Source organism: Quercus robur, chromosome 5 (genome assembly GCF_932294415.1).
Source record: "Quercus robur chromosome 5, dhQueRobu3.1, whole genome shotgun sequence".
In the NCBI taxonomy this organism is placed as follows: Eukaryota; Viridiplantae; Streptophyta; class Magnoliopsida; order Fagales; family Fagaceae; genus Quercus; species Quercus robur.
Window position 1 is genome coordinate 61,082,459 of NC_065538.1, and position 19,923 is coordinate 61,102,381.

General features: G+C 33.1%; 1 protein-coding gene across 1 annotated transcript in view; it reads left to right on the top strand.

Moving 5' to 3' along the window:
- Positions 1–1,335, top strand: part of LOC126726546 (phospholipid hydroperoxide glutathione peroxidase 1, chloroplastic-like) — a 100,518-nt gene extending 99,183 nt beyond the window's left edge. The window contains exon 6 of the mRNA XM_050431815.1: positions 1,243–1,335. Within this exon, the coding sequence (XP_050287772.1) occupies positions 1,243–1,272 (30 nt within the window). The 3' untranslated portion in view covers positions 1,273–1,335. The remainder of the gene's footprint in view (positions 1–1,242) is intronic.
- The last annotated feature ends 18,588 nt before the right edge of the window (positions 1,336–19,923 follow it).

Genomic DNA, 19,923 nt, shown 5'->3' on the forward strand with positions numbered 1-19,923 from the left:
CAATTGAATCGATCACCAAGTTCTTGACATAATCTTGAATCTTGAAAACCCTAAGTATGTGTGAAGGCAAACACCTCTTGATCTCACAAAAGATTCACACACATAGCATAAGGAGCAACATAAAAACGTGGCTAGGGTTTTCCCTTTTATACTTAAGACAAAACATAAAACCCTACACGTCAAATGGGCTCGGGCTGAGTTGGAAATTCTGTAGAAAAAACAATCTACACGACTTTCGATCAGTCGAGTCTAATTCTCGATCGATCGAGCCAGGCAGATTTAACCAATAAATCCTACAGTACACTCGATTCCAACATTACACATAAACACACTTTGAGTAAGTCTAAAACAAGACTAAAACCTGTTTTGATCATGGTTTGCCAACATTACAAAATGAAGTTCTAATACATTAGTTCCTAATTACTTAGAACCTAATAAAAGAGTTTTACTAAATTTAAAAACATAACATGTTTCAATTGCATCTAATGGTTTCTCAAATTTATTGGCCGAGGAAATTTTATTAGTATTCTAGTATATATTAAGGTTTCATATCCCTAATATGATGGTCAGGTCAGGTGGTTACATTTGCTCTTCACTGGACATTCAAAATATATGATTATTGATGACATTTCACTCTGCCAAGTTGACTTTTAGTAAATGGATGAACCTTTTGGGATCTTGTATGAATTGTTGACTTGTGTTAGAATTGTGGTTTACCAGGTATAAGTTTGGAATTATTAATAACCTTCAATCCAAAAGTACACATTATTTAGAACTTCATAATTTATGTAGTCAACCAAGACTGAGATTTATGCCACCACAAAACTCTCTGGGTTAGTTTACATTTAATAAGGCTGTTACTCGCCATTGATTTATTTTCTTCTTCTCTTTTTTTTGTTTTGGGGGGGGGGGGGGGGGGAGTTTGTTTTGATGCTGAAGGCAGTTAATTCACTAACATAGTTATCAAAGCAGCACCCTTAAGTAGAATCAGTTCTGAAATTGAAACCTTTTGTTCTTTTGTGACATATCAATGATATTATGTGAGATTTTAAGATGCAAAGGCCAATAAATCATTGGTATCATGTGATGGCATGTGTACATAAAGGTTTTTTGTGTTTCTAAGACTAATTGGCATGGAAACTTCAAATCAGTTGTTTAGTTTTTGATAATAAGTGTGTGTCCTGTCATATGTAAAGAGCACTGGAAGGAATTGTTGTATGCTTCTCTAATTCATTGCATAAGAAGGATATCCAAAGGCTTCTCGCGGCATGAACATAGAGCTACAAAGGCAAGCATGCATTATCTGCTGAATCAAGGGCAAAAGAATGTATGGATATATGTAGATATCTGGATTAGTCATTCCTCTCACAGTTGTGATTTCTCTATGACCTATTGGCGATATACATATCTTACAATTTATAGAGTTGCTTTCTTCCTTTCCTTTCCCCATCCCCAAATTTCTGCTGTGTTATTAGTTAAAATTGCTTTAATTCAGATCTTTAATTTAGCTTGGTGTAATTTTAAGAAATCTTACACAACCCAATAACATGTTATTGAATTCATATTTTAGAAATCTCACCATTGGATTACATGTTCTATTTGTTCTTAATATGCATGTCAAAATTCATGTCAATTGGATGCTATATACCATTCAATCAATAAACTCATCTTTTTGCATTATTTTAATTTACAAAAAATCTTGAGTTTAAATGATTGATTGATGACATAGCTATTAATCTTTGATCATCTTAAAATTTGGCAAGCATAGAGAATATACGAAGATAATGTAATCCAATGGAAGATTTTTCAATTTAAAAAATTTTGGTGGTCCAACATAACTTAAAGTTACACTAGGTGTAATTTGAACCCATTAGAAAGTACTATAGTTTAGTGAATTTGTACGGTTGGATCTCCTAGTCCTAATACACAAATAATATGAATTGATAGCCATTTTTATTGTGGATTACCTGACTAAGAAAATACATTATGTTGAAATGAGAGTACCAATGATAATCAAAGTAATCTTTGCTAGCTTAATCACTTTGTGATTCTCTCCTGTTATCAATGATTCACATATAGGGGGACTCCTTCGATATATATCTTCACAATCTATAGCTTTGTTAGCTCCATCCCTAACCCAATCTATCACTTCCCAGTAAGACCTCGCAATTGAAGCCATGTATGCACCTTTGAATTTCTGTAGTGCATCACGATAATCAGAGAAGTAAACCTTAGTTTGTTCCTTATCCACTAGATCCTTGAGTTTTTTAAGAATTAATGGGATTTGATCATAAGTAGCTTGTACTATGTCAATGATTATTGCAATTGAGAGTAAGGCAAGATGATGTTAGTCATAGTCCTCAAATTTCTAACAAATGTTTGCCCATCTTTTTAAACATTTGCATGAATATTGTAGGGACCATGTCACCTGTATATAATAGTGACGACACCATTTTTTTAGTCAATATTGACAGAAGTCACTCCTAATTAAAATATATGATATATAAAAATTAAATTCATCACATATATGTGATAAAATATGGTATAGAAGTGAAAAAGATAAAGAAAATTATAAAAATAAAAAGAAATAATATTAACACAAAGATGTATTGAACATAATGCAATAATACCATTTTTTTTTTTTTTATGAAAGCAATAATACCATATTGATTGAGAGAAAGAGAGATGATTACAAATCTATATATATAATAATAGGTAAAACTGAGAGAAAATCCAATTAGATTTCAAACTGAAATTTAATTAGCATCTAATTTTGCGCCACATGTCTCGTCTAATCTAAGTTTTTAAAATTTTGTGCCAAGTGAGTTAATTCAATGTAAAAAGAATTTCAATTAGAGTTTATTTTTGCAACATGTGTCCCGTCTAATCTAAATTTTTTAATTTTTGTACCAAATGAGTTAATTTAGTGTAAAAAATGAAAAGTCCAATATAAGTAAACCATAAAAAACATAATATTTGAATGATTTTCTATTTATGAGTCTGTTTTTTTTTTTTTTTTTTTTTGCAGAACTAAAAACAATTCAAGTTTATAAGTCATCTCTCTCTCTCTCTCTCACTCTATATATATATATATATATATATATATATATATATATATATATATATATTAATATTAATAAGTAAAACTGAGAGAAAATCCAATTAGATTTTACATTGGAATTCAATTAAAGTCTAATTTTGTGTCATGTCTCCCATCTAATCAAATTTTTAAATTTTTGAACCAAGTTAGTTAGTTCAATGTAAAAATTAAATTTCAATTAGAGTTTAATTTTACGACACGTGTTCCATCTAATCGAAGTTTTTTAATTTTTGTGCTAAATGAGTTAATCTAGAGTAGAAAACAACGAGTCCAATATATATAAATCATAAAAAATATAATCATATATCAAACACGATATATAAAATTAGAGGAAGAGAGAGTTTGAATGATTTTATATTTTAAAGTTTGAATGATTTTATTTATAATTTTGGAATCAAATGTGGGACTATATCATAAATATCTATTCAAGTGAGTTATTGTGTACAAAAACCAAAGAGTCTAGAATTAATTAACATAAAAATATATTTTTTTTTAAATGAACAATTTACATTTTTTACCTAATAACATTCTTACAAGACTTTTTAAAGAGTTAAAATATATTTATATATATATATATATATATATATATATATATAAATATAAGAATGACTATCAATAATATTTAAATTATATATGTAAGATTATTATACTATGCATCTTAATGTGTATTTTTTAAGTATATTGAATGCAAAAGTAAAAGAGTTTAGATCTAATTAGATTCTAAATTATATATATGTTTTAAATATATCCGTGCATACGCACGAAGTTACAAGCTAGTAAATATTAATACAAGCAAGTCTTTATTTGTTTATATATATATATATATATATATATATATATATATATATATAATAACACCATGAAGTTGCAATTAAGCTACAAAGATCTTGGCAGACCTATTTTTATTATAGATCACATAAGATTAAGTTGACAATATCTTACCAAAACATTAACATAGAAATTATAACGAAAGAAATATCAATTAGCCCCCCCCCCCCATTTTGAAAGTGAGATCTGATATTGGTGATTCACGTTTTGGGGGGCGATCGTATTCATCATAACATTCTCCAATTTTAAAAAGTTCTTCTATAAGTAAATCTTTCGCTTCCAAAAACGAGTGCTTCCTCGCAGCCGTGTTTGCATCATTCAATTTCCCATGTACATAATCTAAATCGGCTTGGCAATTCTGAATTCGAGTCTTATCCAATGGGTCTGTGAGTGTTTTAAGAAGATCTGGGATTCACCTAAGGGCAGCTTCTACTGCATTCAAGTTTAAATCAATAGAAATGAGTTCCAGGAAAGTTGGACTAGCTCTAATACTACGTCCGTCTGCAAGTAAAGCTGACATGCAAAACTCATAGGCCATGGAATTTTTGCAAATGCTTTTAATCAAGGCTCGATATGCATTAGAAACTTGGTAGAAGAGAGAGGTGACTAGTAGAGGGATTACCAAGATTGATAGGCAGCTAATTGGAGACGCCAATTTCTTTTTCTTTTTCTTTTTTCTAAGTTCTTTGTCAAGAATGATATTGTTGATTTATGTATCTTTTGGCTTCCTATTTGTAGTATATTAGGTTGGGATGAGATAAAGTTATTTTCCACTAAATATTTTTGGAAAACAACTCTATTTTACAGCAAGTTAATAAGAGAAGTTAAAAGATAGTTTTCTTTTGACCCACTATTTTAAAATACTACTAGACACAAGAAAATGCGGAAAACCATTGAAATAAGCAACATTAAAATTTTTGGAAAATGAATCATTTCCCAAAAAGATTTTTTTTTTAGAAAATTATCTCATTTTCCAATATTTGATAACAACCTTAAAATGAATTGGAAAATTATCATTTTATTTCCTATATTTAGCTTGGTGGAGATAGAATTGCTTTTTAAAAGAAAACAACTCTATCTATATTTGAATTACCTTTTTTTAGCTTGACGTGAGAAAGGGTTTTTTTTCATTTGTTTTCTAAATGTACAAAACAACTCTATCTCATGCCAAGCTAAATAAGAGAAGTTAAAACCACTATTAGATGGGTACTTTACAGGTATGTATAAATTCTGCTGAATACATTGCTGGTGTTTTGCTGGAAATGTTTCCTCTTTTGGGTATTTATATATTTGGTCCATGATTCTATTATAATACATTTTTAGTAAGCAAAAAGATGTATGGTTGATAGTTAAGGAAGATTTAGAGATCTAGTCAAGGTCTCATTGTGTTGTGACTTAATCTTGGTGAGCAGGAAGAGTATTTAATGCTCTACTCAGGCAGCTGACAGGGGAATATTTGTTCTAATTATGTCAGATGGCAACTGAGTATTAAAGATATTATGAACATTTTATATTTGAAGATTAAAGATAACCAATCAGATTTAGCCATATGTTTGAGTTGGATTTTAGCTTAAATAGAAATGTAGTTTATGTGAAATAATATGATTAGGTTTCTAAATTGGTATATGAATAGCTGGAGATTGAATGAATAGTTAATTGGTTAGCATTTAGATTGCTGAAGTTTTTGAGTATTTATTATATGATGAGTATTAAGTTTTAGTCAAAGAGCAATGGAGAGGTTTTATCATTTTAAGTGTTATGTGATAAGAGAGGCTTACTAGATGTTGCTTGCTACACACTGACCCGCCAGAGTTCAAGGAGTTGAAGAAGACATGCCATGCAACATGTTTCTTTTATCATTTTTAAATTACTGGAGCTTTATTGAACATAACTTCTTGGCCCACCAAACAACACCTCCCAAAGAGACTCATGAGCATAAAATGAGATGATTTACCTTGGGTTTTGATGTCATTTTGTGTAAATATGGGTTTTCATTGAAGAAGCTGCTTCCCATGAGTATGAGATAGGTATTATGGGTCGTGAGTTTTGATTCATTGCTTAAGCCTGATCCATAAATTGATGTTGATGATGTCGTGGTTTATGAACCCAATTGATGAAGAGGAAATGTCGATCATGAATTCGCCTCTTGAAGTGAAGATCTTGTGGGCCATGTGAGCCCAATCCTTAGAGTTGAATAAAATATGGGCCTTTTGGGTTTTAAAGGAGATTTACCCAAAATCCATGATAATGTTGACATGGCACGGGTTACCAATGAAATGATGCCATGTGGCATGAAAAAAGAGTCCTCAACACATCTTTACTTTAAGTTGATGAATTTTTGTATTCTTTAAAACTCAACTTTCTAATAGGGTCATATTTTTCATGTGTTGACATATCCTTTGACAAAACGCACTTTACTTATATCTGGATAATTCTAAGTGGATTCTAGAATATCATGAAGTACACTGGTGGCTCCACATGCAAGTCAGGGTGGTCACAAGACCACTCTAACTTGCAAAAAAAATGTATATATACACTTGCCAAAAAAATTATATGCTAAACTAACCTATTGCGACTACCCTAATAAAAATGTTGAACATCCTGACTTGAGAATTACAAAAATTTGGGTTTAATAAAAATAAAAATAGTGCTACATTCACAATATTTTTCATAATAATTTACACAACAAATCCAATGTGATAAACTGTTACTAATTTTAATTTGGGCCTAATACTAATATTATTTTTTTACCCACCAATAATAGCTTTTTACATAAGATTTATTGTAAAAATGTTGTAGACATAGCATTACTCGAAATTAATTCTGCCCCCCCAAATATAATCCTTTATCCCTTTTATTAAGGGAAAAAAAAAGATTAAACAACAACAACAAATATTAGCTCAAATAACAACAAGTATAAACCAAACAAAAACAAGACAATACCAAACAATAAGTGAACAAATTATTCAATAAAAAGCCTATTATAAACAAAAAGATAAAAATCACTAATCATTCAAATTTGTATCTTGTTCAACCTATTAAATAAAAATAATCTCTAATTTTATTTTTCCTTCAAATATGGTACTAAGAAAAATATTTTGGTTGTGAGTTCTCCTTGATGGTGACGACAATTATACTCTTTTTGGCTTTGCAGTCACAACAATTTTGCTCTCCTTAGCGACTCAACTCATAGGTTTAGCAAATATTCAAGTTATATCTTTATTAAATTTTTTTATAATTTAAATTTCTTAGTGACCACCCTGAAAAAAATTTATAGACTTGCCACTGATGAAGTATGTCTTGTTGATATGTCAAGTGGTATTATTGAAAACATGAAGACTACACAAAGAAACAAGTGAGAAAAGCTAAAAAAAGGGACCTTGACACTAACTCGACACCCACTCAATACCTAGCTTCTATCGAGAATTAATGAGGAACCTCGATACAAGGTTGGTACCTCTTGATCTATCGAGTTTCACAAATCTAGAATTTCCAGATCAGCTTTTTGGCCCATGATTACTTGGACTTCTAAGGTTTCATTCACTAAAATTTTATGGTACATAAAAGGTTTATTTTAAAGACATCACAAGATACAAAGACTCAATTAGAGAATCTATACACTTATTGTGAAGCTACTTCGTTATTATGCGCTTTAGATTTGTGTGACCAAGTGCTTCATTCTCTACAAGTGTATTGAAGAACTTTGCATCAAACAACAAGTTTCAAGTTGCTGGGAGTTAGTCACGTACTAGGATTCGTGTAGATAGAAGAAGTCTCTACAAAATCAAGATCAATTGGGAATTGGCATAAAGATTCTACTATAGGTAGGTACTTTGGGATAGACCAGGTTTGTGGTAATATTCCTTGTACTTGTAATCTCTTGATTTTAATTAGTAATTCTTGGAGTGGTGACCTAAAAATCACCCGGTGAGGTTTTGCCTTGTGAGAAGTTTTTCCCATTAGTCAACAAATCACCGTGTCAATTTACTTTACGCTGCACTCTAGATTATTTGGTGATTTGTTCGTACCTCCACGATATTGCATGTAATCTAACCTAATTAATCAATTTAAGTAATTAAATTAATTAACTAGGGTCAATTTATAACCTAACACTTTCTATTGATGCGATTTAGTTTTGTGTTTTAAGTTATTATATTTTTTTGTTCTATTTGATTGTTAAATGTTATCCTATTGCATTATAGAGATGGTATATAAGAATATAACATTATTCTGTTACATAGCATGATTTGAATAATTTGGTGTTTATTGTTAAATATTATATTTTTACTATTTTTCTTCTTATCTTATTTTATTCAATATTTAAATTAAGCCAAATCCACAATATCATTAAATTATTTATATTTTCTCTTATTTTTTATTTTAAATAAACTAAACACATTATATTTTACTTAAATTCAAATAAATAAAAATTGTTCTCATAAGGTCTTCTCATGAAACATTACAATACATCAAAAGAAAAATGTAATACAAAACATATGCCAATTCAGAAGCACTAAATTAAAAAAATTAAAAAAAATTAATAGGATATCAAACCAAACATAACATTAACAAAGTAATAGTTATGGATATACTAACTTAATGGCCACAAAATGGAATGAAAAATAAATAAATAAATAAACGTTACAACGCATATTTAGTACTTTAGAATTATCATCAAATTTGAGAAAACAATGGGATCATCATATTATTATTATTATATAAAACCGAAGCCTTTGACTTTTGGTTGACCTCTCCATAATTTTCCACATTAGCATTTTTTATTTGAATTTTTTTAATTTGATTTAATTATTTTGATTTTATAGTATCAAATTGCAGAAAATTTATTAAATTTCTTTTAAAAAATTAAATTTAGTTGTTTGATGCCATATAACCACTAAACTTAAAGGAAACCTAAATTATCACCTAATCAGGGAATTTTTAGATAATCCTAACAAATTATATAATAACTCCATTAATATAAATCTATCTGAAAAAACGGAATATATCTCCATTAATGTGATCATTTATACGTTGATGACATTTTTTTTTTTAAAATCTATCATATTTCCTTATATTTATCAATCACGTTTTTTTTTCTCTTCTTTTTTCATTTTTTTATATTAACATTGATTAGAAATTATAATTTCAATAGGATTTAGACTCTATAATTATATCAAATGAGACTCAACAAATATATATAATTTTTAATTTCAATAGGATTTAAATTTTATATCAAATGGACTCTACCAACATATTCATCCTTTAAAAAAAATTATATAACAAAATTTGATTAGGAATCCATAACCCTATATTAGATTATAAATAGTTTGTTTTAGGGATTATTTGTTACAATTTCAACTCAGCTTTTCATTTCTATATTATATTTTAAATAGTTTTTTTTTTTTTTTTTTGGGATTATTCTTCCAACACCACTCTATTGTACAGTCTCTTGCATTGACTTTGGTTCTTAGAGTACCTTCAAAACAAAAGGTATGTAAAGTTTTCTTATCAGCTTTAATGTTAACATATATGAGAGATATTTTGGTTAATTAGAAAAAGTTTGATGAAACATAAAAGGAAAAAAAAAAAAAAAAAAAACTAAAGAACGCACAATCTGGAAAAAAAAAAAATAGTGATTGTATTAGGCAGAGGCTTTTGGAGATTGTTGTTTTTATTTTTGGAATTATTTACGATCATGTGTATACATGTATTGGGTTTAATTGAATTGGAATTATCTTTGAAACTTTGGTTTTGATTGAATAATGAAAATGGCAGAAGAAGAATGTTCTAATATTTGGAGTCTTTTGTATATGTGTTGTTGTAGTTTAAACTTGGTATTTGAATTATTAAATTGTTAATTCACAATTTCATTATTCATCTAGTAATCATGAATAATAATATTGCTATTTCCAACCATCATGATATGGTATCAATGATGTGATCATTCTGAATGCTTTCCTTTATGTGACGTTTGGTACAGGGTAATGTTTTAAGATTCCCAGGAATGTTTAAAAATTCCAATGTTTGGTTGCAAATCACGCCAGGGAATCAAATGCCAAGGGAATCTGGATTCCCCCTTTAAACTCCTCTCAGTAGGAATGTGGATTCCTTTAAAACAAGTAAGTATCCAGATTCCCAAGTTTAAAGGAAATTGTATTTTTTATAAATTGAAAATTTTAACCATTTTTCCTTATTATTTAAGCAATTAAGATAAAATATAAAATAAATCATCAATATCTTTTCCCTTATCTTTATCTTTTCCCACCAAAATAACATAAGCAGGATAAACAACTCTGTTAGGACATATATGTTTCACATGTTAAGAACATATGTCATGATTTTATGTAATTGGCTTATCTTTTGACAAAACACACTTTACTTGTATTTGGGTAGATTTAGGATGTCTTTAACTACTTCAAGAAACCTTGTTTCAAGATCAAGTATTGAAGCTTTCAAGTCTGTTCAAGAAAACAAGTTTAGATGGCAAAATCATTAAAGCTTGACAGCTGCATCTATCAAGCTTAAGGAAGCTGTTCTTCATTTGGTGTGCTCGACACTTGCTCGACAGCTGCTTGACACCTGCTATCTGTCGAGATTTAAGATTGTCAGAATTCCAATCTGATTTTCTTGGGATCCATGAATGTGTCTTTAGGCTTTCTTGTCTCCTAATCCTAGACATATAAAAGGATCAGTTTAAGGGCCGTCAAAGTGTTCACAAGTTGCACAAGCTTTGAGCAAACTCTGTTCAAGCAAATTGTGAACGGAGACAAAGTTCTTACCCTAGTTCATCTCTTTCTTTTGAAGAAGTTGTTGTGTATGTGCACCGTAGGGTTTTGTGACCAAGCATCTTCTTGATCTTCATCGTGTGGATGAACTGAAGAACTTTGCAACCAACAACATTCTTAGTTGGTGATTGAAGTCGCGTACTGGGATTCGCGCAATTGGTTAGTCACGTACTGGGAGTCATGCATCTGAAAGGAGAATTGTCACTATAAAACAAATCCAATTGGGTATTGGGGTAAGGGTTCAACTGTAGGTTGATAAGGTACTTGGATTACTTTACTTGTAACCGCTTATTGTGATAATAGTGGAGTTTCGAGAGTGATGACCTGAAAATCACCCGGTGGGGTTTTTGCCGTTAGGTTTTCCCCATTCGTAAACAAATCACCGTGTTATTTATTTTCCGTTGCATCATTAGTTTATTGGTAATTTGTTTGTGCTACCACGCGTTTGCATGATAAATTGATTAATTAATAACTTGGCTAATTAATTAATTAATTTCTATCACAAGGTGACAAGGGGTCATTCAGTTTGTGGCCTATCAAGTGGTATCAGAGCGGGCACACTCTGATTAAGGTTTAATCTTTGCTGTGTTGATCCATTGACCCCTGTTTGTCATGGATAGAGGACAATCATTAATCATACCTCCTTTATTTGATGGCAATAACTATGCATACTGGAAAGTACGAATGAGAGCTTTCTTGCAGTCTTTAGATAAGAAAGTGTGGCAAGCTGTGGAGATAGGCTGGACTAAGCCTACAAAAGTGCCAGCCGACTGGGATGATGCCAAGATTAAGGCGGCAAACTTCAACAACAGAGCATCGAATGCATTATTCAGTGCTGTCACCAATGAGGAGTTCAAGAAGATATCCTCAACTGAAGCTGCCAAGGAGGCTTGGACCATTCTCCAGACAACCTATAAGGGTACTAAGGCTGTCAAGGACTCAAAGCTTCAGAGGCTCACTACAAGTTTTGAAGAGATAAAGTTGGAGGAGGATGAGTCTTTCGATGAGTTCTATGCCAAGCTAAAGGACATAGTGAACTCAGCCTTCAATCTTGAGGAAACATTCCTGAACCCAAGATTATGAGGAAAGTGCTCAAATCTCTGCCCGAGAAATTTCATGCCAAGATTACGGCAATAGAGGAATCAAAGGATATTGACAAGATTCCTCTGACTGAGCTGGTTGGAAACTTGCAGACCTACGAGCTAGGGTTGATAAGAATAGGCAAGTCGGGTAAAAGCAAGAGTATGGCACTGAAGGCCAAGAGCAGTGAAACAGATGAATCTTCTAATGATGAAGATTCCAGGATGAAGTCCTACATTACCAGGCAGTTCAAGAAGTTTATGAAGAACAGCAATGGAAAGGGTTTCGACAAGGACCACAGGTAATCCAGTTCTTCTCAGTTTAAAGGCCAAGACAAAGGGAAGAATGATGCTAAGGAAGGTGGTCAGTACACTGTTCCCTCAGGACCTAAGTGCTTTGGGTGTCAAGGCTTTGGTCACATGAAGCATGAGTGTCCTACATACCTCAAGAGCATTGGAAAGAGCAAGGCACTTGCTGTTACCTTAAGCGACACTGAGCTTGAGGATGATTCCGACAATGAGGATGACGGAATCTTAAATGCCTTCACAGCCACGGTCAATCCTACTGATGGGATTGCTGAAGATGTGGTTGAAGAAGAGGAACTAGTGGAATCCAAATTTGAGAAGATGGATGATCAAGATGACATCCATACAGCCTATGAGAAACTATACAAGCTTTCTGAGAAGCATGAGAAACTGTATAGGCTAACCACCAAGAAGCTCAATGATGTAGAACTTGACCGTGAGAAGCTTTCCACAAAATTTGATGAGGCTAATCAAACTATTGGGGTGCTGAGGTTTGAGAACAATTTCTTGGCTAAGAAGACCAAGAAGCTTGAAACAGAGCTATGTCAAGTCAGAGCTCAACTGGAAAGGACTTCAAGCACAAAGCTGGATGAGAGGCTAAGCATTCAGAAATCTGCTTCAGATCGAATAGGCTTAGGGTACGGTCTTTCTTCCTCTAATATTGCTTCTTCTAATACTATTGTTTTTGTTCCTCCTGCTAATAATGTTAAAACTGAGAACAATGAGATTAAAACTGAATTAGCTAGTGAGAACTTAGACAAGGGTAAATCTATCTTAGGAGCACCCCCTAAGTTTGAGAAGAAAGATGTTAAAAACCCTAGAGCTAAGAAGGCTAACTCTCAAAAGAAGCAGCATCTCTGTCATCATTGTGGAGCTACCGGTCATACTCGACCAAATTGCTACAAAAGAAGGCTAAACAAAAAAAGCAGCATCTTTGTCATCATTGTGGAGCTGCCGGTCATACTCGACCAAATTGCTACAAGTGGCTTGCCACTCAACAGAGCAACGACATGATAGCATCTGGGAACCAGAATCAGCTTCAATCCTCTCTCGCTCCCCTTGGTGATCTTCCTAAAGCCCTCATGTTCCTTTCGAGCTTGAACGGTTTTAATTCTTCCCCTTCACCATCGGTTCAAGGGTTTGCTAGATGGAAAGGTTCTTCCAAGGTATAGAAGGAAAAGGGCTCTAAGTGATTCTGTCACTTTTCTCTCTCTCTTCTTGTTTTTGTGTGTGCATTACTTATGTGTTTTGCTTTCATGTTTTGAGTCAGTCTAGTTTTTATGCTTTGTTTGTTTAACATGTTTTTGTTTGTTTTTTTTTTTTTTTTTTTTTTTTTTTTTTTTTTTTTTTCCAGTTTTTGCTTTGTTTTGTTTTTCTTTATAAAAATTAAAAAAAAAATTGAAAAATCAGAAAAATACAAAAACAGTGTGTGTTTTGTGTACTTTGGTACTTGTGTACCTTGGATGGCCATTGAAACAAAGTCTTCTAAACTTTGTATCATTTGTAACTTAGATGAACATCTCTATGTACAACTAAGTAAGTGAGTTTTATGGCACGTATTTGTGATGAGTACGATTAAGTTGTCTCTTAAACTTAACACGCAAATCACTCTTTTTGACGAGAAGGACTAAAAAATTCTGAGAGAAAGGCATAAATAATCATCTCACCACTGTTGCCCGCCAATCATAATATGACACATGTATGCTTCGGCATAGCAAAAGTGCAGTGTCAATGACATTTGTGTGCTTAGGCATAGCAAAATTTAAATGTCAAATATCATTGGGTATTTCTTTTCTCTCTCTAATAAGCCCATGCATGATATGTTTAAAAGAAAAATATGCAAAGAAAAATCAAAAGCAAAAAGATCAAAATGCTTTAAATATGATTGCAAACGTGTATTCTAGGAGATGTGGGAGTTATAGGATGTACCTCAAAGGTGATAGTCCCCATCAAGAAGTTATGACTGTGTGTGAGTTAAAGTGATTTTCTCATTTCTCAAATCGTTATAACATGCATACACTTATGCAATCTTGCGATATTCTTTCACACACAACCCACAATATTCTTTGCTATTCTTGATACATGTGCGGGTACAATGTGATTTGGCCATCACGAGGTTTTACATGTATTAATGTATGCTCACTAAACTGTCTAGACTTGTTTTTGAAATATAAAATTGGTTAGACTTGTTTAGTGTGTGTGTGTGTGTTTTTGGAGATCCATGTGCTTAAATTTTCATTTGAGAGATGTTTTTGAGAGCTTAATATGTTGATTGGATCGTCGGTTGAGTTACATGTTGGATTGCATTCATGTCTGTATTTTTCACATCTCGAAAAACTGTTTTTTAAAAGCTGGCTCGACACCTCCTCGATACCTCCTCGATAGCTAGCTATCTGTCGAGCTTCCTAAAGCTTTTTCTTATCGCAATCTCGCCTGCACCTCGATACCTGGTGGACCGATCGAGAATGGGTCTGTATGCTCGATAGCTTTTTGATACCTGGTGGATCGATCGAGCTTCTGTTCTTAATTCTGATGAGTTGATCCTCGATACCTCCTCGACACCTCAGCTATCGACGAGCATTTCCTCAACACCTCCTCGACAGATCGCTCGATACCTCTCGATACCTACATCTGTCAAGATTTATTGGCTTTCTTATATAAGGCCTCTGCGCGATCCGGTTCTCATTTCCATCGATCTCTCTCTCTCGATACTTCTCTGTTTCTCTCCCAAAAACACTCCAATCTCACTCCAATCTTGGTTCTCAAGGATTTTACAAGGTTTTTCAAGTTTTTCTTCACTTGGTAAGCTTCTAATCCTTTCTCATTCATGCAGTTCATGTTTTGAAACCTAGGATTTGGGGTTTTTCAAAATTGATGAGCTTTCATTGAAATTTTGGGTCGGGTTTTCACTTAAATGTGTTTAAAACCTCATACATTGCATCACATTAGCATTATAATGGTATTGCTATGCATTTAGATGTGTGCTATATGTTTGTGTGCTGATAGATTTGGATTGGGCTGAGCCCATGATGCAATTTCTTTTGCACGTCCCATGTTCATGCATTTCCCATGCATACGTACTTCTTTTCAATATATCTGATATATTTGAAACTGTTTGGGACTTTTCTGATTGTCATTCTTTCTCTCCCTCTCTGTTAGTTTACGTTAGTCGTGTCTATGGCACCTAAGCGTAAATCCACTCCAACCCGTAACCCTCTTCGTTCTGGTGCTTCTTCGCCATCTGATCCTACTCTATCTCATATCTAGTTCCATGATGATGATGCCTTTAAGGCATTTTTGGAGAACTTTTCTAGACGAGGCATTCATTCGGAATGCCAAGTCATCTTGACGGATTTTGCAGACACCGACCTTCCCTCTGTCATTCACAGTAGGGGATGGGAGTCACTGTGTGACGTCCCAGTCACCTGTCCTCTCGTGCTTATCCAGGAGTTTTACTCCAACATGCACGGGATTGATCGGTCAGTACCTCTTTTCTTCACTCGCGTTTGAGGTACGCGCATTCCTATCACACCGCAGTTAGTTTTGGATGTGCTTCGGGTCCCTAGGATAGAGTTTCCTGACTATCCTAGTTGTGAGCGTCTGAGGACTATGTCCAGGGATGAGCTTATGTCCGCTTTCTATGAGCACCCTTCTTCTTGGGGTGAGTGTCTGTTTACACCATGTCGACCTTTTGCTAAAGGTCCTAGATTCATGAACATGGTGATGACTTTTGTTTTGCATCCCCTCTCTCACTATAACTCCATCACAGAGCCTCATGCTCGATTTTTGTTGTCTCTTCTTGAGCATCTTACCATAGACTTCCCTTCTCATTTCATTTTGTTTATTATAGATGTTCATCTAGATTCGGCATCCCGTGATAAGCTCATCTTTCCTTCCGCTATCACGAGGATCTTACGCCATTTTTCCATTCCTTTTCCCTCTTCCGACCATTTTACCGTCATGTGTGTCATAGATTTCGCTACCGTTAAACGTAGCAAGGCCTAGCTTCGGTCGCGATAGTTGGATTCAGCAGCTCCTTCCTCCTGTTCCGCTCCATCCCGTTCAGCTCCATCCACATCGGCTCCTCCATCTTCTTTGGGCGATGTGTCTTTAGGAGATATCATAGCGCAGCTGCAGCACATGGATGCTCGCCTCGATACACTCTCTACGGAGTTGTATCAGGTGAACGTTCGTGTCGGTCGTATTGCAGGACGACAGGCGTCCATGGGTGGTTTTGCTCCTGAGGCTACTCCTTCACCACCTTCTCCCATGGCTTCTGCTTCTGAGGATGAGGATGATGATGATGACGATGATGCTTCGGATGATGCTGATGGAGATGCTAGCTCTGTCGATGAGATGTTTACTTGACACTTTTACCCTTTGTCATTCGTGACAAAAAGGGGGGAGTAGTTTTGGTATGAGAGTAGTCCATCTTAGGGGGAGAGTTAGTATAAGACCATTTTGTTAGGGGGAGTGTTGATGCTTTTTGAAGGATGTAGTGAGGATAGTATGTATCTTTTCTTTTCTTTCTTTTTAGATACATTACTCTTGTACATGAGGTCTTGTGACCATTTATAGACATACATTGTACTTATCTCTTTCTTTATATTGATGTATGTTTTTCTTTCACCTACCCCTTCATGTGTTGTTTTTTTTCTCCCTTTATACACATGTTTCTTATACTTGTATGTAATCTATTATTTCTGTTTTACACAAAGATACCTTGATGAGTTTTGTTTAAAGTGTTTCAGAAATACAGGTTGTCAAAGTCTACTTGCCATAAACTCTCTTCTTGCAAAGTTTTTCAAGAGTTTGTGTTAGGATAGATTTTATAGTATTCAACAAGTGAATATGAGTTGAGTGATTTATTACTTCTCTCATATGTTCATTTGTTTGTTGTGGCTTTGTCACGGATTGCCAGAGGGGGAGATTGTTAGGACATATGTGTTTCACATGTTAAGAACATATGTCATGATTTTATGTAATTGACTTATCCTTTAACAAAATGCACTTTACTTGTATTTGGGTAGATTTAGGATGTCTTTAACTACTTCAAGAAACCTTGTTTCAAGATCAAATATTGAAGACTTCAAGTCTGTTCAAAAAAACAAGTTCAGAGTGCAAAATCATTAAAGCTCAACAGCTGGCTCGACAGCTGCATCTATCGAGTTTAAGGAAGCTGTTCTTCATTCGGTGTGCTCGACACCTGCTATTTGTCGAGATTTAAGATTGACAAAATTCCAATATGATTTGCTTGGGATCCGTGAATGTGTCATTGGGCTTTCTTTTCTCCTAACCCTAGACATATAAAAGGATCAGTTTAAGGGACGTCAAAGTGTTCACAAGTTGCACAAGCTTTGAGTAAACTCTGTTCAAGAAATTTGTGACTGGAGACGAAGTTCTTGCCCTAGTTCATCTCTTTCTCTTGAAGAAGTTGTTGTGTATGTGTACCACACGGTTTTGTGACCAAGCATCTTCTTGATCTTCATCGCGTGGATGAACTAAAGAACTTTGTAACCAACAATCTTCTTAGTTGGTGATTGAAGTCGCGTACTGGGATCCGCGCAATTGGTTAGTCACGTACTGAGAGTCGTGCATCTGAAAGGGGAATTGTCACTACAGAACAAGTCCAATTGGGTATTGGGGTAAGGATTCAACTGTGGGTTGGTAAGGTACTTGGATTCCTTTACTTGTAACCGCTTATTGTGATAATAGTGGAGTTTCGGGAGTGGTGACCTGAAAATCACCCGGTGGGGTTTTTGCCGTTAGGTTTTCCCCATTCGTAAACAAATCACCGTGTTATTTATTTTCCACTGCATTATTAGTTTATTGGTGATTTGTTTGTGCTACCATGTGTTTGCATGATAAATTGATTAATTAATAACTTGGCTAATTAATTAATTAATTTCTATCACAAAGGGTCATTCAGTTTGTGGCCTATCAAACTTTGTTGATATATTCTTTAACAAAGTTCTATTTAGGTTTCACGTGTGGAAAAAAAAAGTTTGAATGGGACCCTCCATTATTGCTAGGTATTCACTTTTGCTATAGTGTGTATGTTGCTCGAAAAATTACTAATAGTTTATATTTTTTTTTTCATTATTTATTTAGAGAAAGTTTTTTTTTAAAGGACTTGGTAGTTCACATTCAAATTAAGGATAAAATGGGAAAAATAAATAATTCATTTAAGATTCTGGGAATAAACCAGATATTATCATCTCACATTCCTAAGAATCTTAAAAGATTCCCAATGAAACCAAACATAGGAATAGCTACATTTCTAGGCATTCAAATTGCAAGGAATCACATTTTTAGGAATTTGGATGCCAGGGGTAATGTGGATTCCCTCGTACCAAACGCCACATTAGAGTTCAGATACAGTTTATTTTATGATTAAAAAAATTTAAAATTAAAAGACTTTTGAAGTTATGTTTTTTTTTTAATAAAATTATTGGATATGTTTGATCTTAAATAACTTCTATTAAACTCTATCCTTTATGCCATCATTAAAAAGAAAAATCAAATAGATAGGTATTAGGATATTATTTGGAACTATCATAATGGACTAACGTATTACACATGGTTCGGATCTAACTGTAACATCATATACTATAAAATAAAAATTGTGTCTTTGGTTATCTTCTCTTTGCAAAAAATGGTTAAATTCTCATTAATTGTGATAGTTCACTTTTAGGTAAAATAGAAACTCTATTAAATAAGTTTTAAGAAATTAAAAATTCTATGTCAAAAGATTTCCAAAACATTAGATTTTATTTTAATTATTTTATATTATAAAAGAATAAAATTTATACATTACATACAATAATTACTTCAGTTACCTTCTAAATGATGGAGGATATGAGAATGCACTTTGTAGATCTACTATCAAGCTAACATAGATTAGATTGATAGTGGATAGTAGATAGTAGATTTGATTGTAGTTGAGTATTGTGTGAAGTTATCACCATAGAATAGCCCATGTCGGGATGTGTTATGTGGAACCAATGATATGAAAGAAAAAGAATTTTTCTAAACCATTATATTGAACAAAAACTTACTTATTTTCATTCATTTTCAAGTTATACATTTTTTTAAGTCAAGTCATAGACCTTTAAGTAAAATAAATACTTTTAATTTTTATTTAACTATCTCGTACATCGCAGGAGTTAGCAACTAGTTATTATTATTATTGTTATTGTTATTGTTATTGTAGTTAACACGCCTTGGATCATTAGGGCTAAACAAGGGTGACGAATTTGGGAATATGCAGCTAAGATATCCACCCATGGGGCCCTTAAATCAGGCTGTTATACACTTAGCCAAATATGACCAAAATGCCATAAATGGAAAGACTAAGAATTATAGATTACAATCATATACCTTTATAATATCTTGTGTAAAACATATTATGGCCTTATGGGATGCGGATGGAAATTAGCACTGTTTTATTTAGCCCATCATTGTTGTGGAATTTCTTGATGTTGATATGAAACAAATTGATAATGAAAATCTTCCATGTTTCTTTTATATATGAACAAAATGGTGGATTCATAAATATTTGTAAAGTATAGGAAAAGTCATAAAATCTTCAGTTTAGCATATTGTTGCATCCCATGTGTTTGGTAAAATTCATTTTAGACATCTTATATTTTATTCTCAAATCAACATCTCTACTATCAAATTTCTTATTGATCTGAGCATTCTCGGTAAGCTTCTATCTTACTTAGCTAATCATCTTTAGGAAAAGACCAAAAAGAGAACAAGACAAAATATAGTTTACTAGAGAACATCATTATGCTATTAATGTTTTTATGTATAGATACTT